General features: G+C 50.5%; 2 protein-coding genes and 2 long non-coding RNA genes across 10 annotated transcripts in view; 2 read left to right on the top strand and 2 right to left on the bottom strand.

The window, feature by feature from the left end:
• F5 (coagulation factor V) overlaps positions 1 to 10275 on the bottom strand; it is a 61195-nt gene extending 50920 nt beyond the window's left edge. Inside the window, exons 1-3 of one of the 3 annotated variants that reach the window (XM_057495123.1) lie at positions 9936 to 10275; positions 6347 to 6438; positions 83 to 205 (exon numbers count right to left, since the gene is read on the bottom strand). In XM_057495123.1, the coding sequence (XP_057351106.1) occupies positions 83 to 205; positions 6347 to 6438; positions 9936 to 10090 (370 nt within the window). In that variant the 5' untranslated portion in view covers positions 10091 to 10275. The remainder of the gene's footprint in view (positions 1 to 82; positions 206 to 6346; positions 6439 to 9935) is intronic. The other 2 variants (XM_036900567.2, XM_057495124.1) reach the window with 2 other exon arrangements.
• LOC130681706 (uncharacterized) lies at positions 1454 to 5295 on the top strand. Of its 2 annotated transcripts, none has more exons than XR_008994971.1 (3): positions 1454 to 1494; positions 2244 to 2309; positions 3250 to 5295. It is a non-coding gene; the product is annotated as an uncharacterized LOC130681706 (long non-coding RNA). The 2 variants fall into 2 exon arrangements; XR_008994970.1 differs by having other exon boundaries at positions 3245 to 5295.
• Positions 10276 to 10480: 205 nt separating the features above from the next.
• On the top strand, positions 10481 to 17062 carry LOC118920189 (uncharacterized). 2 transcript variants are annotated; one of them, XR_005027783.2, is made up of 4 exons: positions 10481 to 10833; positions 11842 to 11944; positions 12254 to 12406; positions 16662 to 17062. It is a non-coding gene; the product is annotated as an uncharacterized LOC118920189 (long non-coding RNA). The 2 variants fall into 2 exon arrangements; XR_005027782.2 differs by lacking the exon at positions 16662 to 17062 and having other exon boundaries at positions 12254 to 13272.
• The window catches only part of SELP (selectin P), a 42733-nt gene continuing 29365 nt past the window's right edge, over positions 11968 to 25335 (bottom strand). The window contains exons 8-15 of one of the 3 annotated variants that reach the window (XM_057495125.1): positions 24766 to 24951; positions 20313 to 20498; positions 19227 to 19436; positions 17603 to 17788; positions 16637 to 16756; positions 14416 to 14446; positions 13324 to 13383; positions 11968 to 12762 (exon numbers count right to left, since the gene is read on the bottom strand). In XM_057495125.1, coding sequence (XP_057351108.1) covers positions 13329 to 13383; positions 14416 to 14446; positions 16637 to 16756; positions 17603 to 17788; positions 19227 to 19436; positions 20313 to 20498; positions 24766 to 24951 — 974 coding nt within the window. In that variant the 3' untranslated portion in view covers positions 11968 to 12762; positions 13324 to 13328. Of the gene's footprint in view, positions 13384 to 14415; positions 14447 to 16636; positions 16757 to 17602; positions 17789 to 19226; positions 19437 to 20312; positions 20499 to 24765; positions 24952 to 25335 lie in introns of all 3 variants that reach the window. The other 2 variants (XM_036900633.2, XM_057495126.1) reach the window with 2 other exon arrangements.

Below are 25335 nucleotides of genomic sequence, written 5' to 3'. Positions count from 1 at the left end.
ACAATGTGGTCTTATGTGTTTGACACTGGTGTTAAAGAAGAGAATATTTTCCTTTATCAGAGGGATATTACGTTCCTCTTACCTTCTGCAAATTTACTGTATTTGATTCCTTGAGGATGGATGCTCAAGGGCTTGCTTGCCTTGTTCTTAAAATGAACTTTCATGGTGTCTCCAACCTCAGCATATAGAGTAGGCCCAAGAAGTCCTGTGGAAAGAAAGATTTACAATAGGCTGTGGTCAGGATTTCCAAAGGCAGGGCTGCTAAGCAAGGAAAACAGGCAGGAGACCCCACACACACCCACTGTCCTTCCTCCTGGTCCTGAGGCTGACCTGCTGGCCTTCCATCGGGAAGGCCCACCAGCTCATTAGCTCCACATGCATGTGGTCAGAACCGACGGGGAGTTGGCACTAGTTGGCTTGGGCCCAGAGCAGATCAGAGACTGGGAATAACAGTTCTAGCCATGCCCACCCCATGTCCACTGTCATTTCTCAGGGACTGCCATCTCTGGTCAGCAAAGCCAGGGGTCTGATTTCAGTGATACAGAGAGATGTGGGGGCAGGTGGGAGACCTCAGAGACCAGTTGAAGTGAGGGAGCAGGTCGCCCAGCTCCCCAGCCCTGAGGCAGGGGTGAGCCTGATGGCTCCAGAGACCAGCACACAAATAGGGTGGGCAGAGCGGGAAGGGGGGGTGTAGATTGTGAGGGACCCGGGGGCCACGGTGAGGACTTCGGCTTTCCTCCTAAGTGAAACGGGAAGTCCCTGGACATTTGGGCAAGAAACACAAGGCCAGGAATGTTTTAAAAGTTCCCCCAGCTCTGTGTAGGCAACAGTCCGGTGGCAGGGGTGGAGGCAGGGGGCCAGGAGGTACAGACAGGAGGCGGTGGGCCATGTGCGTGGCCGTGGAGTGGTGAGAGGTGGTGAGGATTCTGGATCTGGAAGGGAGAGAGCCAGGAGAATTTGCTGACGGGCTTGTGCGGCACGAGAGAGAGAGAGGACAGGGTGTCCCTGAGGGTTTGGGGCTGAGCAGCTGTGTAAATAATACCAGTTGCTTCAGTAGGGCACACAGCGGGGACAGCAGGGTAGGGGGGCAGAAGTCAAGAGTGAGGAGTCCCTTCCTACACGTCAGGAGCTGTGCCAAGTTTAGAGATGGAGACGTGGCGGCAGGGGCCGAAGGGCCAGCTCTGTCTGGGAGGGAGGGCGGAGCTGCTGTCGGAGGCGGGGTCCTGTAGGGTCACCCTAGAGTTTCCCAAGTGTGGTCCGAGGTGCCGGGCCTCAGGACCACCCGGCGCCTAAGGAAAGGTTCGTCCCAAGTCCCGGCTGAGCCCCGGTGACTCCAGAGGCTGAAGTTTGGGAATCTGAATCTTAACATGTGCTGCGGCCTGAATCTGAGTCCTGTAAAGCCTGAGAGCCGGTCACCGGAAGCCCTGTTTCAGACAAGTGACCGGAACTGACTGCCCTCGAAGTCCCTGATTAACCCTCCCAGCATTCCTTAAGGTAGACACGAAGATCCTTATTTCACAGATGAGGAAGTAGCTTCAGAGGGTTTAAAAATCTTTCTCAATACTCTACAGTTGATTTGAGGCAGATCCATGACTTAAATGTAAATCTGACTTCAGATCTGAGTCCTACCCACATCCCTTTATATTACACCCCCACCTCATATTCACTCATTCAGTCAACAAACATTTAGGGGCCCCCATCATCCAGGTGCCGGAACTGCAGTGGCGAGCAGAGGAGAGGCACGGCCTGCCTTCAGAGAGCCTGCAAAGTAGCAGGAAAGGCAAACTTTCCACAAATGATCACCCAAATATCTAACCACAAAGCGCCGTATGACGGAAAAGCGCAGGACTCTGACGTGCATTTGACGGGGGATCTACCCGACCGTGGAGCCAGGGAGGGGGTCGGGATGGAAGTGCTTCCCGGAGGAAGTGGTTCTTTAACACCCAGAGGCAACGGGTGGGCAAGGGCGTTCCAGGCAGCAGGCTTAGCCCTGCAAAGGCCCTAAGGTGCCAGAAAATGACTATTCAGGAAACTGAAGGAGCCATGGGGAGGGGAGAGCTTAGTGGGCAAGAGAGGCAGGAAGTGAGGCCGAAGCCATGACCATGAGCAGGCACGGACGCTTTGTCGGCCTCCTGGAGTTCTGCCTTTAACCTGAGTGCGTCCCAATGCCATTAAAGAGTTTCTAGCAGGGGTGCAACCTGGACCCGAGTCTGGTTTTTAAATCTCTGGCTGCATTTGTGCAGGATGCTCCGGGGAGAATGCAGAGTGGACGCCGATAGCACAGAGGGGGCTCCTGGAGGGACACGGTGGTGAGTCAGTGTAAGGGCTCGGCAGTGGGGGTGAGCAAGGGAGGACGCGCGGGTGGATGGGTTGGACATGGGGCGGAGGCGGGAGGTCAGGGTGCTGCGGATGGCTGGTGGGGGTCCAGCCCCAGGGGGCTTGGGGCACGAGGCTGCCGTGCTCTGACACGGAGGACACTGCAGGCGGGTTTTGTTTGGCGGGTGTGGTGGCAGAGGGATGGCCCCCCAGCGACGTCGGTGTCCTGATCCCTGGCCCAGCCGATACGCTGCCTCCTGTGGGAAAAGGGGGGCTCTGCCGGTGTGAATGGCACTGAGATGGAGAAAGCCTCCTGGCTCACCCAGGCGGGCGCAGAGCCATCACGGGGTCCTTATGAAAGGGGTGCAGGAGAATCTGCGTTAGGGTGGAGGATGCTGCCCTTGGCGTGGCAGGTGAAGGGGCCATGAGCCCACGAGTGCAAGTGGCCTTTAGTAACCGGAAAAGGAAAGGTTGTCCCCTAGAGCTCTGGGAGAACAGAGCTCTGTCAACACCTTGACTAAAACCACCGGGACCCACTCTGGACTTCTGACCTCAAGAACCGTGAGGGAATAGATCTGCGTGGCTTGAAGCCACGACACAAACAGGACACCAACTTCCCATCAGCAACAGGCAGACATGGTCCCTGGGACAGAGGGCCTGTCTGTCCGCTCACCGTGGTCTTTATCCCGCCACTGAACCCCGTCACGCGTGTATGCCTGTGCTGTTCCTGACGCTGGTTTAAGTCTGCTCTGCACAGAACCATGGAAGTCATACCGCTCAGCCCTCGTTTTAGAGGTGGTCACAAAGCCCGGGGGTGGAGGCAGGGAGGGAGGTGTGCCCAAGGCCAGGGGCTACTGGGCGGCATTGCTGGGCCTGGAACCCAGTTCCCGGGACCCCAGAGCCAGAGCTCTCTCTGCACCTCCCGCAGGGCAGGCTCAGACCCCTGCCTTCCTGGAACAGCTCCAGGTCTACACCACGTGGGACTTGCGGCCACCCTCCACTGGCTTCCCCCCGTGTGCCGGATGCCACCCTCATCCTTGCTTCCGTTGGAAGCCCCCACAGGCTGGGACGCCGAGAAGCCCATGGGGCACAGGTGACGCTGTCACGTCATCCACAACATCTCATCGCTGTGGTTCCTTGCTGGCAGCTTTGGCTTTGTCTGTCAGCATCCACGGCTGCAAATGCCAGATGCCCACAGTGAGTCTCCTAAGTTATTTACCCTAAGACAACCTTTCACTGCAATAAATGGCGTGTTTATTCAGCCTCCCTTTCTGCTTCTTAGAATTAAGGCAAAACAAAGGGCTGTTTTCATAAACACAAGCCAAGTCCTTTGCACATGCAAGCAAACCACTGCTTACGGTGGCTTCACTGCTTGGTTCTTCCCCAGCCAGATGGCCTGAGACCCTCCCAGCCCTCTCGGGGGTGCCCAAGGCCAAACAGGGGGAGGGAGTGGCCCACCGGGGTCCCAGGAACACAGCAGCATGTGCCCAGTTGCAGGCGGTTTGGAGCTGGAAAGGACGCCGGAGCTCAGCTAATCTAACCCCTGCCATCAGGTGAAGGACGCATCACAGAGCACAGGGAGGCCCATTGTTGCAGCTATTTTAAAACACCTTTGGGGGCAAACATTTCGCAATCTTCCTTGAAAAGATGCAGAGACTCAAAACTAGCCATTTTAAAGCCCAGGAGAGGATCTGAAAAGAAGCCTGGGCCCTCCAACTGCCCACATATCTGCGATCCTCACTGGATGGGCACCTGCAGACCTCCAGGCCTGCAGCCGGACCCGTTCCGTCCTCAGCCCAAATCTTACTCCAAGTCCGAGGCTTTTCCTTGACCCCAGATTTGCCCCCTCTGTCAGCTACCACAGGGACCAGATAGGTGAGTAAGCTCTCACCCCTGCCCTCCAGGGGTTCCTAGTCACGCAACAGTAGGAGTTCTGGTAAAGGCTGCATAAAGGTGGATGTTAATGCCTCGGAGTTCACGTAATACAAATATGTTAGGAGACACCCGGGAGTAGAAAGGCAATGTTTTAAGTGCACAAGGCTTAAACCTAGATCAGCCATCGAGGTCTACTTCGGGAATTCCCTACAGAAAACCGTCTCAAAGGATTTTGCTCATAACACTCTGGTCTTCAAAAACTTAGCAATGCCTCCTTACTGCTTGGAAGCAGCCTCGGCCTGGCACGGAGCCTATCATCTTGGCCTCGGCACAGTGGTTTACGCGGTGCCGGCCTCCAGCACTAGTCAACTTGGCAAAAGCCGCAAAGCGCAGGGCTCCCACTCCCTGCTCGGCCTTCCTTCCTGGGCCCAAGGAGTGTGTTTCCCAGTGCGTTTTCCTTTTGCCCACCTATGCTTTGATCTAATTAAGTAGTTCTTAAATATCAATCGTACACCCTAAGCTTGGGGAAGGAGCTATGAAAGTGAACAGCCTCTGGGACAGAGGACGGGGATCCTTTAGCCTCCTGCCCACAGCTACAAATGTAACTTCATTGTTGACCTTACTGCCCGGCCCTCCGGCCCCGGGGGAGGAAACCTCTCTCCTGCCCCAGGCTGACCCAGCCCAAGCCTAGAATCCCACCCCTTCCCATTTCTTCTGAGTCTGGCTGTTGATTAGCTTCTTTTCTCTCCTTGTCTATTGGGTTCTTCTCTTGAGCACTTAGGTATTTTTAGCTGTGGGATTCTCTCTTTTTTTTATACAGCTTCAAGATGTCCTGACGCCCCTCTTTCCCTTCCAGAGCCAGCCTGTCTCTCCCCCCACTGAGCCAGGCGTTGGGGAGGTGTTCTCTCCCAGGGCCCCCCTGCCCCATCCTCTCATCTTCCATCTGCACTTTGTTCCCCGGGAGGGGCTCCGAGGGGCCAGGGAGAGAGTCTCAAGAAGGGCGAGATCAAAGTCCTGCTCGTGGGAAGTGGGAATGAGGCATGGCTGTGGCACCTGGGGTCACAGGTGCCCTTCGCGGGGAGTGGTGTTGGTGGACACATACGAGAGCGCGTTAGGGAAGGAGAGGACACCGTGTCACAGAGAACAGGGGGCTGTTCGCAAGGGAACCGGCCATGAAGGGAACCAGAGGAAAGGCAGAGACAGGAGAGCCGGGGGAAGACTCGACGGGACGAGCCCGGACACAGCTGTGGTCTGTGTTACGGCTGATGACTGACTGCGCGCAAGGCTCCAGGAGGGAAACCGTGAGGATAAAGGGAGCTCAGAGGAGGCAGGACAGAGTGGGGAGAGTGAGAGAGGTCGGGGGTGACCCTGGTTAGGGGGAAGGACGGAGAACTTCCTCCCACGCCCGTCATCCCTGTGAAATACGGCCCCATGTTTTAGATTCCAGAAACGCACCCAACCTACTTTCCTTGACTGAAGAAGAGAGGAGGAGAAATACTTTTCTTTAAAAATGATAGCTCTCTTGTGCCAAATAAAGCAGGAGGGATGAGAACGGTGGATGCGAGAGCGTCAGCCGCAGATGCGGCCACCGGGCCCGGGCAGCGGGGCGGAAGCGGAAGCTATTTGCCACGGTCGACCTGCACGCGTAAAGCGGACCGCAAGCTCTGGGACGGCGCGCACGGCCTGTCCTGTCCACTGTGCTCCCGGGGCCCCTGGTTCAGTGCCCGGCCCGGAGCAGGCGCCCAGTGATAGTGTGTTAGAGGACGAATAAAAGCTCAAACGCTTAAAGGTTTTGTTCAGCTTTTTCAGGCAGCCTCAGGGGCGCGTGGCCTACGTGTCTGCACCTGGCCCCGTGCTCAGAAGGGCCCTTGGGCGGCTCAGTGATCTGCTGTCACTGTTTTGAAATTCTCCGTAATGTGTATAAAGGGTCCCACATTTTCATTCTGCGCTGGCCCCACAAATTACATAGCCTGTAACTGGTAAAAACAGATTTCTACAAAATGTCATTAAATGGATATTTGTATATATATATATACACACACACACACACACACACATATACACATGCACACACACACATATATATATATACATGAATATCAAATTACCCTTAGAGCTTTATCTTTAAAATTAAAAACATATATTTCAGGCTTACCTGAAGTTTTAGGTTGTGGTTTTTCATTTTGAAAATATGCATCATACTCTCTGTAGACAATTTTCTGAAACAAAGTTGCAGAAGAATTCAAACTAGAAATAAAACATAAAAATTAATTTGAAAGGCCTAGGGGAGAAATAAATCTCTCATGTTCTCAGACTTGTAGTAGGAAAAAACAGTATTCTAATTGTATTTCAGAAACCTAAGGTTTTATAAATATGAACAGTAAGTGAAGAGAATAAAATAATTATTGGTCTCTTCAAGAATGTTCGGTCATTATCATTCCTTCACAAATTCAGTCTGCCCTAATTCATTCACTCACAATCAATTTTCTAAAAAACCTAAGATCATAGCATAAACCCAAACTTTAGATTTTAAATGATTAAAAATACCAAATCCCTTATGAACAAATGTGTGGGCTATTGATCCAGTACAATTTTAAGCTACTGGGGAGCATTTTCAAAGACTATGGGTGTGGGGGACCCTATTTCTAGTTGATAAGTTGGAGATGGTTGATGGAGTAAAAGCTTGGGGTTGGTACTGGGAACAACAAAAAAACCTAAGTCTCTGGAAGTTCAGTAACTTGTCTGAGGACAGGTGATAAATGGCAGGACCAAGGTCAAAAAGGTGAAGCCATTGTATCGTGGTGAAGACCTGGAGAGGGGCAGGCAGGGGTTATGGGGTGACCTGCGGTCCTTCCGAGTCCCTGAAGATGGCACACCGTTTCTCTCCTTGTCTTAGATGCAGAGAGGAAGGTGAAAGGGGAGAGAATCGGGAGAGGTTTTCAGAGATGTCTGAGCCAGCTGACCAGCTCTGTTAAGCTTCCTAACCCAGAGAAGGTGGCCCACCTTAGTGAAGGCACAACAGAGTGGGATGCTAGGCCCACAAGCTGTGGTTTCTACATAACACGGTGGCTGAGAGAGCAGGTTGTGGCTTCAAAGCGTCTGGGTTCAAATTCTGTACCTACCCCTTATTAACTGTATAGCCCTGGAACATATGTGCCTTGATTTCTGTAACTGTGAGGTGGGAAGGGTAGAACCCCTCCTCCCCACAGAACTGTTATCAACATTAAATTAAGTTGATGCCAGCAAAGGGCTCAGAGCTGGCACGTGTGTGAATATTCCATACATGTTAGCGAGTTATATTTTAAAAGCACAGTAACAGTTGGTTTTTAGCTTTCAGGCTTATTCTCACAGTTTTTACAAGGTGGGATACAGGAACTGGGGCAGAGGTGAGGCGTGAGCTGGCATTTCTGGGAAGGCTGGCTGTCGAGGGCAGTGGGTGCTCAACACTGGAAACACTCAAGTAGAGACTGCACAGCCACCAGGTAGGGGTGATCGTGCTGGGCTGCAGGGGTGGATAGGAGGCTGAAACATGGAAGTTGGAAACGAATTACATGACCTCTTAGAGTTCTTCGAGCCCAAGCGGCTCAGGATTCCATATGCTGGTTGCATCCCTACTGTGCGGTTCCCTTGTTATTTATTTTTCTCATTGAAAATCAGTTGAGAACCAACCTCCACCCCACTCCCAGTCCTAGTTCTTTAAATACGGAAGCATAGATGATGGCGTGAAGTCTCTACTAAGAAAAACCAGTCTTTCATGTGGAGTAATTTTAGAAGTGTTTTCCTAACATTTTATGGTACGTTTTGTGTGTACACACTGAGGTGTATCTGTTTTGATTTTGAACAATTGCTATTGAAAAATAACCTGAGCAGAAAGTTTAAGATGATAAGAATCCAAGCAATATGCATGATGGATTTTCCATTTATGAGGATTTCTTAAAGATGATTTATTCATAATTAAAACCACATAAAACTAGAAGCCTAGAGGGAAAAGTATATATGTATGTTTTTTCATATCTGTTACTAAATCCATGTAAGTAAATGAATAAGTTACCTTAGGGAAATTTTCAAAAACTCAAACTTCGGACCTGGTACAAGAATAATAGATGTATTTCATCTCTAAAAGGCATTGTCCTGCTAATGTCAGATGAAATAAAAGGGAAGATCTTTGCTTTGTGCGAAAATAGTTTGGCAAGGGATGGAGTCGTCTGCTGATTTCCTTATAGTGACTATCATTTGGCTCTGGGCGCAGGGCAGTGGATACAAGTTCTTAGTTTAAGCAGCCAGATATACAGGTCGGCTCTTTCATATGGAAGTACTAAGGAGAAATGATATGATCTGAAGTTAAAAATATTGACAGCTGGCCTGGGTTACCGCTGGACTCAACAACTGACACCGCAGGAGAGTCTTCCTGCAGTTCTGGAAACCCAGCTTCATAGTGGGGCACAGGGCGACAGTTGCGGCTCCCCGAGGACTCACCCCATGAACCTGGCTCTCGCCCTCTGTCGTTCTGCCCCCCCCTGTATTCTGCTTATTTTCAGCGTTAACTGTGGATGGAAGAACAAACTCTCACGGGGAAGCACCGAGTGCCACGGGAAAGGCAGCAAACTCGTGTTCTACCCACTAGCAGGAAAGCCTCACGTGGGAAAGGCTGTTATTTATCTTTGAGGTTTTAGTTCATGGCAGCCCCCCAAGGGGCTGGGTGTGACCTAGATCATCACCTTGCAAACCAGTATTTAAAATATTTTTTAAATGGAAGGATTTCCTGTTATCGCAAGATCAAAACAGTATGCAATGCCCTCCAAAATAACCCAGCTACAAAGTATAGTCTTAAAGGGTTAATGTTGTCCACTAAAAGACTTAAAACATTATTTCTTGGTCGACCATTTTGGTTTTGTAATTGCAAAAGAGAAGCACCTCTTTCACAATCCTCTCAACTGTGATGTTAAGAAAAAAAAAACTGAGTCACACTCAGAGGTTAACCATTAAAACAAAAATACAGCTAACTGGAAAGATTGAGTAGATCGTATGATTTGTTCAATTTCTGGGAAGTCTTCTTAACATTTCAATTGGGGAAAATAATTTGCAACTCAAAGACGGCTTTATATTTTAACTCCCTCTTAGTTTGCCTTTTAATAGCGACTCTACCGAAACAGCCAGGGTTGACCAAACCCCCAGAGGAAACCAGAGTGTAGAAAAATGAAGAGTCCCACGAAGTAGGAAAAAGGTGAAAGAACAAAAATGTTGCCTTTTTATGGACTGAAGATGTTTTGAAAGCCATGTACAAGAAAGCAACAAAATCATGGCACTTGTCATTGAATAATCTGCTTATAATGAAGGAGGAGGTGTACGTCTTTAGGTGCAGAAGATGAAGCTACGGAGAACGGAACAGACAGTGTGTGGACAGAAGCTCGGAGAAGACAGGAGGTCCTGCACGTCTGCAGAAGGGGCTGCACAGGTAGGGTGGGGGGCTCGTGAGGGCGCCGGGCCTGATGCCTTTGAATCAACCCATATGTTAAAGCGACAGCAGTCGTACGAACAGAACTCACAACAAACTCTTGAAAGCGGCACGTGTAGCCAAACCGAGTCTTTTCTGCACGGTCAGAACGACACACCGTGTTACTGGGGGAGCATTAGCGTCCGTCAAATGTCTCCCAGTCACCTTACTCTCCCACTGATCGCACTTACCTGAGGTTTAAACAAACAACAAACAGAGCCACGGACCGCGCCGGGGGCGCCCCGCTCACCTGCGCTCGGCGGGCCGGTAGCTCCAGCCCAGGTGCTGGGCGGCCACGAAGAACTGCCGCAGCCGCGCGGCCCCGACGCCGGGCGCGCCCCAGGCCGCCCACAGGACCCCCAGGACCAGCAGCAGCGCCCGCAGGCCTGGGCCCCCGGGGCCCATGGCGCCTCCTGGCCGCCCCCGGGGCCTCGGGCCGCCGCGACCACCGGGCCCACCGGGTCCCGGCAGGGCTGCCAGCCGCCGATTGCGCCGCGCCGGCCGTGCGCTCCCCGCGCTCCGTGCGCCCCGCCGGCCGTGCGCCCCCCACCGCGCCGAGCCAGCGGCGGCCGCCGTGCTCCTCCCCTCGGCCCCCCGGGCGCCGGCCGCGGCCTCGCCTGCCAGCCCCTCCTAGGCTCTAACGGCAGGGATTGGTTGGGTCACTGCCCCGGGGCGCGGCCGGGTCAGTGACCGTCTCCCGCAGGTGGAGGGAGGGCCGGGACCCGCGCGGCGGGAGTGCAGGGCCAGCCCCTGGCTCTGAGCCGCCAGCTGCCCCCGCGCTTCCCCCCGCTGGGGCCGCCGGCCAGCAGCCCTCTCCACGCACAACCGCCGCGGCAAAGCTGGCCCTGGGCAGGCCCTCTGCCACCCCCAGGGCCCTGGGACCCTTGCGCGTAACCACACGCCTCTCCTGATGGCAGGGCAGGGGTGGTATGCCCTGGCACTGGGCACAGGAGGTGTATTTTCGGGTGCTGAGGAAGCAGGGGGTGAGCGAGCACGTGGACAGGGCCGCATTCCTGACTCCTGCCAGGCACAGCTCTGTCTTGATGAGGCAGGGGCCGGCTTGGGGCAGCGCCGGGCACAGGCTTAAGGGGCTGGGCCGAGAGAAGCAGCAGACCAGGTCTGCATCCCCTACCAGCGGTGTTGTTTGGGTAAGTTAACCTCTGTGGAGTTCAGTTTTGACATCTGCGGAACAGGCCTGATAATAATTTCCCTGATATGGTGGTTGGGAGGCTGAGGTGTGTAATTCTAGCAGTTGGAAAGCACACAGCACCTGTTTGCTTCTATGATTATATTTTTCCTGCCTCCGGGGCCCCCTGTGTTTCTCAGAGGATATGGCTGTTTCACACTGCCTTCAGATCTTATTTTGCTATTCATAGAAAATCTGAGAATTACGTTGTCTGAGCACCGATATGACCTGTCTGGGGTTCCCTGAATCTACGTGCCTTCAAGCTTGTTAGGATTTGTCTCAATAGATTCAATAAACTGTGACCTGGCACGTCCCACGAGGCCTCAGTGACTGACGTCAGAGTCCTCACCAGCCTCACGCCCCTATGCACAATCTTTTGTCTGTGCTCCTTTGCTGACATTATTCTATCGGCCTAGAAGGTCCACTGTCCCCTTTGCTGTCCACTCTTTAAAGTCCAATCAGAGTTCTTCCTATCTCCCTGATTTGGGGCTCAAGTTGACTTTTCTATTTTATGAACTCCTACAACACTATTTAGATAATGTACTATGGTTGAGTACGCTCTATTCCATCCTGTGAACATCTATTGTTTTTCCAACTGGATTATAAGCTAGTTAAGTGCAGGAACAGGGCTTTACTCCTCTGCGTCTGTAAGATCAGATCAGTGGTTTGCCAAGCTGGTAAATCACCGGACTGCCCTGGGAAGCTTTCATAAAATGTGGACCCTGGCTCAGGAGACAGCGCCGAGAACCGCTGCCCTGCAGTGCCTAACCTAGTGGCAGCACGGCCGAGAAACTTTTCAAAAGCACTAGGTCTCCAAATCCCAAGGTTTCTACTGAAATGCTTGCTAGTTCTCGTAACCTTTAGACTATTTTACCATCTTTATCTGCATGTTTACTTGTGTGCCATTCAGTCCACATAACATGCTCATTGCCTCACATTTCAGAGAAAACAATTTTGTTTGTCTCTCTAGGTTTTGAGTCAGTTCCAGATAACTACTGTGTAACTTTCAACAACCTATTTAGTAAACAGATGATTCAACAGAGAACATCTGTTCTTCCAAGAAGTCCATTCAGGTGATAAAGACTTTCTCTGCGTCTCTGATTTTCTCCTTGCACAGGGGAGTGGTGTTATATATATTTGATTGAAGGGTCCAGCTCTAACTGGGACAACTGTAATTGTGTATTATACTGATGCAAGCATAGTGGTGTACACAGACTTTATGGAACAAAACATTGAATGATAGGACATGGGCTCTGAGGGGGAATCCTTTTAAGTACACATTTGAATATCGGTCTTTGGGTCCTTGGGCGGGGACAGTGACTGCTGGAGGGCAGCTGTACACTGGCAGGGTCCTTTCTGTCTTGGTTCGCGGTCTTCTGCAGAAGGGGCTGCTCTGGAAGCCTCGCAGTGGAGTCCGGAGGCGTCAGTACCAGCAAACACTTCTGCAGGAGGCTGTGGACGATCTTAGAGAAATCCCCTCAAGTCAGGACGCCGCCTGCCTTCCAGCATGGAGGATGCATTCCCCCAGTCCCAAAGTAAAGAGGCATTATTTTTCCATACTCTTATCTTTTCTGTTAAGCCAAATGACCCAGTCTCTGGCTGATTAGTATTTCCAGGGGCAGCCTGGCAGAGCCCACAGCCCACAGCAGAAGCATCCAGTCCCGGCTCCTGGGGCTTGTGTTGGAGCAGGACGGGTGCTGGAGGGGAGTCTGAGCTCCTGGTACAATCCTGCTCTGACCCGGAGCTCATCCAGAGGAAATTCCACATCGTTTATTTAAAGTATTCACAGAAATCTCAGCAAGTACACTGCAGTTAAAGTCAAATCTAGCAGGAAGCCTGTGTTCAAAAATAGGATCCTGTGGAGGCTGAGATGACCAAGAGGAGAACAGGTCTCTGAAAATGAGACAGAAGAAATTTAAATAATTATATTTTCCTTTAAAAAATGAAAGAAAGAAAGAAAGAAAGCTGTCATCGTATCCATTCCTTGCGGTTCTCTTTCTAGATCCCAGATATCCTGCCATCTTGGCTACTCTTCTTGGGAAACTCAACTACTCACTGACCTTCTTGGGGAGGCAGATTATTTTCATTTCCCCAGCAGGTGGCACAGAGTTCCTGAAATTTTCCCAGCAGCCCTGACTTCTGGTTATCACGCAAGGCCGCGGTGTGAGTGCCAGCTAGCAGCCACCCGTGGGAATGCCACACCTCCTGAAATAAGTGTGTCTTAGTGGGACGTTTCCATCCTGGAGGAAATGGGAATCCTCACATGGACTTACTTTTTATTGTCACCCTATTGCTGTTTCTGTCCCCTTCTGCCAACACAATTTCCGTCATGGCTTAAAAATTTAATACATGCTTAAGACTTAACTCATGATGACAGAAAGAAAAGTCAAGCTTTACATTCTTCCTGTTTCCCTACTGGTCTGTGTCCTTCTGAAATATCTTCATGGGTGACGTACCTCAAGGGCTTGGGTCAAATGCAGCATTCGTAAAAACTCCGTATGTTCCTAGGTGGCTAAAGAACAGAAACACAGAGATGACCTGCTGTGTGGTGCTGAGTCCCTGACCACAGTCCAGGGGTCACGGATCACCACCCCATCCCTGGAATTCTGATTTGAAACAGAAAGAATATCAGCGAGGTTTCTGAGATCCCACTCACCAGCCCTTAATCTCTGCATTGCACTTTACACCCATGGGAGGTTATTATTGGTGCTTTTAGGTTCTTAGTTCCCATTATGCCCTCTTCCTGGTGAGAGGGCACCCTTACAAAATCCCCAGCCTTGACCCCTGCCCACTTGGCAGAGGTTTTCAGAGAATGGTGGTGCTGACCCCTAAGGGGGAACTTTTGATTTTCATAATGACCAGGAGTTCTATGGACATTTACTGGTAGGGGTCGGGGGTGCTAAAGTCCTAATAGGCACAGGATGCAAAAGAATTGTCCTACATTCCATACACCTTTAGAACATTCACTCAGTATTCCTGTTGGTGAAAAACCTCTGAGACTGGAACTTACTGCATGTAAATATTAAAGTTTTTTGTTTTTATCTTTTAAAATGCAATTGCCATGTGAATTGAGGGAAGATTATAGCAGGTCTCCCAGCTCCCTACCAGAGTTGTTCACCGTTTTAAAAAATGAGACTGGTGTCAAGCAAGTGCTCTGATGCTGTTTGAGTCCCTGATACAATCTTCCCGGCAGGTGGCCTTTATGGCCGTGGCCTCCATGGTGACCCTGTCCCAAGGCCAGGCCCCCGGTAACCTCACCATCTCCAATGTGGTGCCCCTGTGTTAGCATCTGTTTCTGTTATAAATCACGTTCCCTTGATCTCTTTATAATTAGGGCACTTACTGACTTTTAAAGATGTTATGTATGTGTAGTTAGGATATATTATCTGTGTCTTTTACTTCAAAATTAGTAAAGGGGACACTGCAAAAGATTTGTTGCAAAAAGGGGGTGTTATGTATTCCATAAAATCATTCTGGAATATTACACTGAATTGAAAAATCAAAGTAGAAAACATCAGGCAATCATAAAACATTTCCACCTTACCTGTGAGGGTTCAAGGGGCTTTTCCCATCATCTGAAATAAGCAAGGAGACAAAAATGATTGGTTTAAAAGAAAACGGGAACGAAGGAGAAAGGTGGTTGGTGAGAAGGGCCGCTGGGAAAGCTGGTGGACGGTTTCCAGGTGGCTCCTTATAGGGACCCTCTGGGACCGGTTCCCCCCACTGGGAGGCAGGACGGTTTCAGGCTGATTACACGTCTGACAGCACAGCACAGGCCACGCGGCCTTCCCTACGTTCTCGTCTTCCTGTTCCCTGACAGCCCCTCTGCCTTCATCAGTTTCCTGCCTCTGCTGCGGGCTCCCTTTGGCTGTTCCTGTTGAGATCATTGCTTCTCAAAGTCCAAATCTTTGGCACTGGAGGCCCCAGTCCTGGCCTCCCACGTGCACTCCCTCAGCCACCGGTGGGATGAGCTGGTCGTGTGCACGGATCCCCACCAGCATGACAGGGGGCGTTCTCCCTCCTGGTGACCTGGGGGATGGGGGCCTGCTCCCATAATTAAATAAGGGACTCTGATCGTGGAACCTTGACACATGGCGTCAGGCCTGTCAGTCATCCCACGGGCAGTTAAAGGGGAAAAGCATCTCCTGGTGAAATAAGTTTAGAAGATGTTAGGTCGACTGAAGGTAAACAAGTAAATGTATCCCAGGGAATTAGGGCGCCTCCGGCAGGTAACAAAGGTGCAGTTCGCATTTGCAGAGAGGGACATAGTACACAGCCTTTTCCTGTTCCTTGAGCATAGAGTAGAACCCTGGAAAGTTTAAAATCCACCTGGGACAGGTCAAGGAAAAGCTCCCCATCCTCACAGATGAATTTATTTATTATTAAAGATATTGGAGGATGGGTGACTGCCGGTCCCTCCCCATGGCTCGGAGGGTTCCCTGGAAATGTCTCAAACCGAAGGAAGAGCGTGGGAAGATGCAGGCACAGTGATCCCTACATAGATATGGAGATGGGTGTCCAGGTCTGAGGGGTTCCTGCCTCTGCCTCTGGGTGTCGTTGAGCAAGCACGGATGCTGCCTGGAGGGCTGGCTGCGGCTCTGGTCTTTGGCAGTGGGTCTCTCTTGCTCTGCCGCCCTGCCCATCCCGGCACAGGAGAGGATGGGAAGGAACCTCCGGACCTGGCCCCCAGGCAGCGTGAGCTGGGACCCCGGGGCTCTGCCGAGCGGTGAAGAGCAGGCGCCAAGCTCCTCCTACCCGTCTGCTGGGCGCTCTTAGCACAGCCGCTTCGAGGGGCCTGGACTTGAGCGTGCCTGCCCACTGGTGCCCCCACTCACTGTCCACGGGGAGTGATGAGGAGGGGCCCCATCGGCTCATACAGAGGGCTTTCTGAGCTGTCGGGCGGCGTCTGGGGCAGAGAAAGGTGTCCAACCCTTGAGGGCTGGTCCCCTGTCATTCCTAGGCTGCTGCTCTTGGCTGGACCTTCTGATGAGCCATTTCCCCTTTAAGAGGTTTATCGTTTTGGCCTCTTCCCTGCTTGCGTCCCTCATCAGCGCCCCAGTTCTCATGATAACAGCACACCCCTGAGCTCCTGAACACCGAGGCGTGAGCAAGAGCCTCCTCCATGGGCTGTTTCGGGTCCAGATGCTCTAAACGGCACCATCCCGGCAGCTTCACCTCTCCCGGGCTTTTCACACATCACTGTCCCTGCAGGAGCTCTATTTCCACTTTTTCTCCCTTGGCAAAATCCGTCTTCCTCCCCAAAGTTAAGCCGAAAGGAGACTTTCTGGTCTATCAGTCTGGTTGGGACAGGACACCTGTGTTTTGTGCTCCAGTCACACTGGGGTTGTTTTGTCCTGACACATGGTATCAGCATGGGGTCTGCTTGTCTGTCTCCCCTAACTTCCTTAATATCATTCTGGGCCCCACTGCCAAACACCGTTGGTCAATAAATGCTTCTTGCAGGAAGGAATCATGGAGAGAAGTGTGAAGCTTTTTCTTTAGTTTTGGTGATGCCAACGAGCAGCTGGCCTCACTAGAAGTGACAGGGAGGGCTTTCAGAAAACACGGATTTCCAGGCGCGTCTCCAGATGACCCTACATGAGGGTCTGAGTTTTTAACAGGTGATTCTGAAGGGCAGTCAATTCTCAGGGTGTTTTCTCTGAATGCAAATGTTTTCCAACAGGAGCTACTAAAGTGGTAGTTTCACCAACCCACCCCGCGTCACAGGAAAGAAGAAAATCAGGAAAAGATTCTTTCTTATTTACCGTTCTGTCTGAAACGCTTTTTTAGCAGAGCCAGAAGTGTCCCACATGTCACCAAACCTACTGTAGAAGCTACTGCTCCACCGATGTAGGTCAGCGCTTCCTGGACGGTCAATGGCCTCTCTGCAAAACAAACACATGACCTCACAGGTGTACTGTGCCCTCATTCTCCAGAAGGGGCCCCAGAATTCAAAGAGGTGAGATCAAGTGGGATCAGGGGTCCTGGTGGTACCGACAACCCTGCATGAGAGACCTGGAAGCCCTAAGACCATGGCATGGAGGATTGAGCAGCCTCAATTTTATCCCCAGTGCTTAAATATCATAGTTTCCAAGGAGTCAGGATAAGGACCTATCAAAAGGAACCAAATGATTAAATGGTAGACAAAAGAAATGGAAGCTTGGACAAGTAAAAATAAAAAAATAAAACCAGGCGGTGACATTTTGTTTTTATATATATATTTTTTTACAATTGAAGATTCAATTATGCAACGAAAACTAATGATAAGTCATAGAGGAAAAAAATGAAAAAAAAAGGAAGGTGGATAAAATAAATCCTACAAACAGATGGAGCTTAAGTAAGAAAGATCAGTGGTATTTTTAGAGGTATGTACTAAACAAAGGTCTTCTGAGATAATGAATTAGGATCTGTAGGAAATAACCTCCAGTTTAAAACATTTTCAGACTTCCAGATGTATTACATACAGATAATGAGGAAATGGGAGGGTTCACTGCACAGATCTGAGCTCTGAAAAGAGAGTGTGATTGTCTGCACAGAGTCACCAAATTTAATTCTCACTGCCCTGTACAAGGCAAGGGGATTCTGTTGGATTCCCCCTGAAACATTTTTTTAAATGAAGGGGAAGCCCAGGGATGGAAAGCTGAGACCACCGTCAGAAGTACACAGGAGAAACACTGATTTTGTTATTTTCCATATCAAAGTGACTTCCTAGCCCACGTGAAAAAATATACCTTGGCAGGTTGGCACGGGAGTTGCCCAGTGGCCATTCTCTTGGCACACTGTTCTTGCGGAGCCATTGAGTGATCGACCTTCTGGACAATGGAAGCTGCAGGCGGATCCATAGCTGAAGTTTGCCCAGGGGTTGGAGCAGTTCATCGCGACTGGCTCACCAATGTGCAGCTCAGAGCACTTGACAGCTGCAGAAAAAAGAAGAATGCAGGGAAAACAAACAACGTTGAATGAAGGTAAAAGAGATCATGGTTTCATTTGTAACTGGCCTAGCTTTGTCAGTAGAGGCGGTGGAATATAAAAAAATCGGGAAGGAGATGAGCCACTTCTGACATCTGCACTAGCTCAGCCAACGTCGCCCACCCTGCCCTATCCACTCAGAGAATGAGAGTCGGAGATCTAGGTCGGGCACAGAGTAGAATTCGATAAGCACCTGCTAACTCTTACCTAAAAAAATTCTGCTTACAGAAGTTTGCTTCCCAAAAATACTATTTTTTTGTATTGGCAATTGGCTGTCATGCCAGCACATGTTTATTAAAATAAGTGTTCAGCTTAGCTGACCTCTGAAATGTTGAAAGAAGAAGAGACTGCCACCCTCCTTAAACTATTTTTCATGGAGCTTCGGGATATTCTCCCTAATCTGTGGATAGGAAACTAAAGCTCAGGAAATTAAATTTAGCTAAAATAAATGTTATTGAAAATTGTGGCTTTTACAAAGCTCTGTGCTGTGCTTCGTGGGGATACACGAAGGATGTAGAGAGAGACACAGCGCCTCATGTATAGAGTGACAGCTCTCCAAGTGTCATACATTGTTATTTTTTTGTTTAGGTTCCAATTATAAAAATATGTAATGTTCATACTGTTAATAGAATTGCAACTTATATTTCACAGTTCATGTAACTGGTTTCGTGTTTAGCGTGCTTGTTCTGTACCTTGTGGACATTTACTAACGTTTCACCCCTTAGATGTTGAATAGCAGAGCATTAGCTGCTGCCCTTAGGAAGATGCACTTTATTATCTAGCGGGTTTGGTGTGGGTCCCTGGAGGAGCCGACATGTGAAGTGGTGGTTGGGGTTGGCTGGGACATCAGCGGGCAGGTGCAAAGACTGGCTGGAGTGTCGGCATGGGAACTGCCTGCACCTGTCGGAACCGTTCGCCCCCACCCGTGGGAACCGCGCCTGCATCCGTGGGAACCACCTGCCCTTTGGGAACCGCCTGCTCCCATGGGAACTACCCGCACTTGTGGGAACTGCTCACCTCCGTGGAAACCTTGTTCGCCTGCTCGCGTGGGAACCACCCACCCCCATGGGAACTGCTTGACCCCGTGGTTCACCCGCTCCCGTGGGAACTGCCCACTCCTGTGGGAACCACCAGCATGCCCGCTCCTGTGGGAACCATTCGGCACCACCTGCACCCGTGGGAATTGCCCGTTCCGGTGGGGTTAACTGCCCACCGCCTGGGAACTGCCGAGCCCGTGGGAACAGCCCGCCGCCATGGGATCTCGCCCGCTCCCGTGGGAACAATTCACCCGCCCTCTTGGGGTTCGAACCACCTGCAGCTATGGGAACCGTTCGCCTGCTCCCGTGGGGACCGCCCCCGCCGTGGGAACCTGCACCCGAGCTTTACCCCTGCACGCGGGGGCTGCTGCTGTCCATTGTCCTGAAGGTCTGCATCTGAGAGCACCGTCTCCCACGAGCGTGAACCCAGCTTTGCATCCGAAATAACAGGTGTTGTTCAAGCTGAAAGGACCCAGACGAGGCCCACAGGACACTGTTCCCTGCCCTGGAGGGCGGAGGGCTGGGCAGCGCCCCTCTGGGGCAGAAGCTGGTGCTACACCTGGGTGAGAAACAGCTTCAGTTTTCAGAGTCCCTGATTAAAAGGAGCGTAAAGGAGTTAAAAGTGACACCGAGTAACTGCCTTCCACTCCTTCCGTCATAAGGGAAACCCTGGCAATAGCTCCTTAAGGAACTTAAGGAAAACATTAGTCTCAGGTAGTGAAAACCAGATGAGAAACAGTTATTTGAATGTGTCCTTGGAGAGATGATTTTCCTGGCCAGGAGAAGAAACTGGGGTGGGGTGTCAGTGTTACTAATATCTAAAATAAAACAAAACAAGACAAAAACCAGAGGCATTAGTGCAAAAATATAAGAAATTCAGCAGAAAATGAAATATGCACAGGCCAGTTGCCTGCCCGTTGCCGCTGTACTGGGAGGGGGAGCTGTCCTCTGACCAAAGGTCGGCATGAAGCGTGAGGTGTGCGTGACACCGCTGGCTCTGTCACCAGCTTCCATGCGGCAGGAAGATGATGTCAACCTCTCTGCGCCTCATTCCTTGTTTGGAAAAATTAGACCAGTGACTCCACCCCTTGCACTCCTCCTGGCCAGGAGGCAATGGAGACCATTCCATCAACTCTAAAAATCTTTTTGAGAAAAAGAGGCCAACTTTATGAAAGGAAAGTTCTGCCTAAGAATCAGTATGTCTTTTATTCATAAATATAGAAAAGTTCCTTCATGCCTTATAAATATTTTAATCCATGGGCTGTGTTTCCTGGACCCAATAGATAATCCTTTCATAACAAAAAGTAAGGCTTTCACAATAATAATATAACGTGTACCTGTCACATAGTAAGAACTTATACAAGGTTGTTATTTGTGTTGAAGAAACTTCGGGAGGAGGGCTGTGTGCACGTTCAGCAAGTGTACAGCATTTCACCTTTGCAGGTCGGCGGAGCTGCCGTCCATCGTCCAGAAGCTGTGCATGTGGCATCGCTGAGCCCATCCAGTTCAAAGCCCTCGTTACAGGAGAAATGGCAGGTGGAGCCGACACTGAATTCTCCATGGGCGTCAGCACAGGCCAGGCTTCCCTGCTCCGGGGCAAACAGTTCCGGGCACTTGACGGCTGGAGAAGCAAATCAAGAATGCCACCATCTTCGAGCTTATTCAGAATCTCTGTTTAGCCCCAAATTCATTTGTTATGTTTTCAACAAATATTTATGAAGCACCTACTATGTCTGGGGTTTGCAAGGCTACAGGCATCCCACAGCACGTGTGACGGGTTGTTTACTATGGGGCGGTGGATAGATGGTGGGCTTGCAGACAGGAGCGTAGGCAGAGGTCACGGAGGTGAAGAAGCCGAGGATTTAAGCGGCCCTACACAGGAACTCCAGCTTCACTTCCTCTGCACACCCTCTTGAGAGGCCCCGTGGCCCGCCGCGGCTCTCACCCTGCTACCTGCCTGGGTGTGGTCCAGGACTTCATTTCTGCCCCTTCCTGACTACTTCCTCTCAGATATCCTGCCACCTTCTCAAACGCAGCACACGTAAAACTGCAATAATCATGTTCTGTCCTAAACCATTTCCTCCATGTGGACCTCCGGACTGTTTTCTTATGCCACCGTCCATAGCACAGAAAAGCTCAAAGCCTCCTGGAGAAGCTAGATTGGTCTCTGGGATCCCCTGAACCGACCTCACGCGTTCCGGCCTGTGGTCCCTGGCCCGCACTGCCCCGAATTCCTATTTTCACTGAACACAACTCACCCATCCTCTAGGACCCCAGGGATCCCAGGCTCTCCGGAGCCTCTGCAGAGCACCACAGCCCAAACTCTCCTCTGAGTGTGCCGGCTTTTCGTTTGAATTCAGACGCCGTCACATCACATGTCAATTGCCCCCCTCATCCTGGACCCCAAGGACCATGAGTTTCTGTGTCTCCCACAATTCACCCTGCAGGATCCCAGGGGGTGGTGCTCGGTACCATTTTCCAACTGAATGGATAAGTGAATTTTTAACTTACCATTACCCTCAAAAATTGCTTTTATAAATTATTGCAGTGACACATTTCTCTTAGCATTGTGTCTTTCTCCCCATTAAATTCTCTGACGTAAGACTATTATTTATCGACAATGGTGGGTTATTGACACACTGAATGACTATTTTTTCTTTAAATCCAAGGCTCTCTAAAAGCGATGCCCTGGCCAGGTAAGCTTTCAGATCCTTTTGCTTAGCTATTTTGCTTTCTAAATAAACCTCTTGAAGTCCTATGCAACGCCTCATGTAAAAGTGATGTGTCTGCCTTTTGCATATTCGCCCACGTGTTTTCCAATGACCAGCTGGTCACTGAAGGATTGTGGATCCTTAATGCATGAATCCATTCAGCCAAAGCAATATGCTGAATTCAGTTCAGAACTCTCAGATTTTGGGGTTATTAATAAATACATGCCTGACAGATCAATTCCATTTACTAAACATTTACTAAATATATCTATTGGTGTAAGTCAAAGATATTGAGTCATCTTTGAACATGTTCACTAGAATAACTTTTTCAGAATCTCCCAGGATTTCATATTTAAGCCCAAGAAAATGCATAACATTAGCTGTGTGAGAGCAGGACTTGGACATTTCTTTTCAAAACTGTATCTCAGGGAACTGGGCCTGGAACATTCGAGGGGCTCTGAAAATATTTGTCAAATGAACAAATAGGCTACTAAGCAATTTAATTTGGATACACTCTAACATGTGTTCTTACAAGATCTGAAAGAAACAAGTGGAGCTATTTTAAAATAATGATTCAAGTGATACATTGAATCTGTGAATCAAGTGTGTCTGTGTATCTATGTATCTTGTATCTATGAAAGTCTCCCAACCCTCTTATGTCAAAATGAACCTCTCCAAAGTCTTCTAAGTAACATTAGCGATTTGACTGCATCGTGTAAGGAAGCAGGTTTTCCCGGGCGAGGGGCAGCCTCGATGAGGCAAAGGCATCTAACCCAGAGCCCGCCTGCGGTGAGCGCTCTGCAAACACGGGCTGAGTTACATTTGTGGGGTCACCGAGGGTGCTCTGGGAGCAGAAGGGTGCAGGGCTGATGCTGAGAAAGAGATTTTTACTGAACAACAGACTCTATGGGTAACTTTCAAAAGTAGTCATATTCTTAAGCTTACTAAAAAACTTTACCAAAACCTGAGTCATTCCAAGAAGAACAGAACACAGATAAGGGTTGCTTTGGTCACACACTGAATGAGCTGTTTCTGGGCTTCAGGGCACTGCTGTCTGCCATCGATGTCTTCACTGCTGTTTCTCTGTACCCACGAAGAGGGTGCATGTGGCTGCACGTGACCTTGTGAGCAGTGGGTTTGCAGGCACTCTGCCCTCAACCTCGGTGTGTTGGCTTCTATTACTCTGAGCTAATTTCACGAATTCTTCTCTGTTTGTATCATCTCTTTTTACCTGTGTTGGACGTAATTTTGTCGAAACTTCTCGGGAAAGAACATAGACTATAAATAATGAATTTATCTGAGTTGGCTGCCCTAAACTAACAATTCCTGGACTCAGGCAAAGTGGGAAAGAAGAGGAGCTATTTGCCTAAATCTGGAGGATAAAATTTGGAGGACAAGGTAGAAACAGGTGCAAAATCCAGAGCTCAAGACGGGGATGGCAGTTCTGAGTCCCACAGTGGGCCGGGGCGGTGCTCAGACAGCGAGCGGGGCCGGGCCTGCAGGGTGGGCAGCCAGCATCTCCGTGTGCGGCACAGGAGCCTCAGAGACGGCAAATTCAACAACAATGCTGGCTGCGTAAATGATTTAAAACTTTACTGAGATAATTCCTATCTTATTCTTTAGCCTTAAAGCAGAATGTGGAAAAAGAGCTCGTGATAAATGTTGCTGGGATACGTGAACGGGGAATGCGGGAGGGAACGCACGCCCGGTGCTGCCCCGGAGATGTTCCGAGTCCCCCCACGGCTGGTATCGTGTCTTCCTGACGGCACATGGCAGCATCCCATGTCCTCCAACAGCAGTCCTGACCAGAGACCAGACCTCAGACATGATCTGTCCACTCCTCACCTTCTGGAATGGGGAAAAACGAAGCCCAAGGGTGTGACATGACCTTCCGAGTAGCGACTGACTTCCAGGAGGAGCCTTGCTCTTGTCTTTGGAAATCGGCCTAGTGCTCATTTCACAAGGGGAATAAGTGACCCTGTGGCTTTCTGCATGTAGCACTAATAGACTCCTGTCAGTCTGGGGCTCTCATCTGGTACCAGGCCCTGTCCTTTCTAAAGGCCATTCCAGCTGTTGTGGCTGCAGCCGGGGCAGTGATGCATACAGGTGACTGACGCAGTTAGGAGCCTGCCACCGGGTGGCAGTGTAGGGTAGCGGTAGAAACACCAGCCCAATGATCAGGTGGGACCTGGGTTTGAATCCCAGCTCTGGACTTTGTAATTGGGCAACCTTTGCCAGCTATTGACCTTTTCTCAAAGCCTCTGCTTCTTAATCTTTAAAATGGGGATAATAATCACCATACTGCAGACTGCTGTGTAAAGGAAATGTGAAAATGCGTAGGAAATAGCTGTTACTACACAGGCAATAAATATGACCATTACTACTAGTCTTATTGTTAGTGGGTGCCCAAAATGGTAAACTGCAACAATGGTGCCTTCTGCAAGCAAACGTGTGCCATGAGTCAATTAGCTCAGGAAACTTCTGTTTTAGAGCGTACAAGACGCTAGGTACTGGGCCAGGGAGATGTTTGGGGGAATCAAAGGCAGGTAAGGTCCGGCCCCGCCTCTGGGGACCCACTGATCTGCTGTTAACAGGGCTCATGCTTCAGTGAACTTAACTGGGAAACGACCAGCATCAGTCCAGCAGATGCTCATCACCCACACTTTTACTGCTGGGTGGAGCTCACAGTCCACACAGCAGTGGGAGGGGAGACGTACGTGCGCAGACCGCGAGGTCCCGGAGGGGCTCGGGTGGGGCCGCACCCACGCTGAGTAGCTCATGGGTGCTCAGTGAGTGAGGAGCGTGGGAGAAAAACACGTGGTGCCGAGAGTCCCAGTGGCATCACTGAGCCTCATCACGCACAACAGTGCGGATGTCACGAGCCCCGCCCTCCCTGAGCCTCCAAGTCCCCATCTGTGATGCAGAGATGCACTGCCTGCCCTCATATTTCAGAATCACAGAAAGCATGAAAGGCCGTAGTGACATGGAAACATTTTGTAGGACTGAACTGTTTAAGGTATTGTTATAAGAATATTCAGAGGAAGAGGAAGAGAAACGCTTTGGCCTAGATCACGGTGCTCTATGGAGAGAGCGTGTGATTCCTGTGGCTCGAGTGACCCCCTGCGGGGTCTGCTGTCTGTGATGAGCAGCCACAGGGAAGGGCGGCCACGATCCTACCTTCGCACGTGGGTGGGGAGCCTGTCCAGTGGCCAGAAGCCGCACAGTCCAGTCTTCCTGGCCCAGACAGGGAGAATCCCTCATCGCAGGTGAACCGGCACGTGGAGTTATAGCTGGAATCTCCAGGAGGGTGGACGCAGGACATCGTTCCATTCTGAGGGCTTAGCAGAGGCCTGCAGGTGACGGCTACACGGGCACAGCAGAGGGGAGAAGAGATGGTTTTAGGGCACAGCAACCTGAGGTCTGTGTGTGTGTGTGTGCGTGCGTGCTTAACACAGCACTGGTTAGAAATGATTGTCTGATACTCGTGGGTGTGTAAAACCACAGCAGCTTATATTTGATGGGCCCCAAAAGCCACCCATGAGGAGCTTCAGAGATGATTTTAAAGGGAGCCGGTGCTTTGTTGGGAAAGAGGCTAATGCGTCTCATTCCAGTTGCCCTGATGGGAGCGCAAGTGGCTGCTTCCCTGACCTTCAGAAACAGACCCAGTGACCTTGTCAGAGAACAAGGACAAATGACTGGAAGCAGGAAAATGGAGTGAAAGGCTTTCTCTCCCTCCACAGGCTCCTC

This window comes from Manis pentadactyla, chromosome 19, assembly GCF_030020395.1.
Source record: "Manis pentadactyla isolate mManPen7 chromosome 19, mManPen7.hap1, whole genome shotgun sequence".
Lineage (NCBI taxonomy): Eukaryota > Metazoa > Chordata > Mammalia > Pholidota > Manidae > Manis > Manis pentadactyla.
This window is presented reverse-complemented; position numbering and strand designations above follow the sequence as displayed.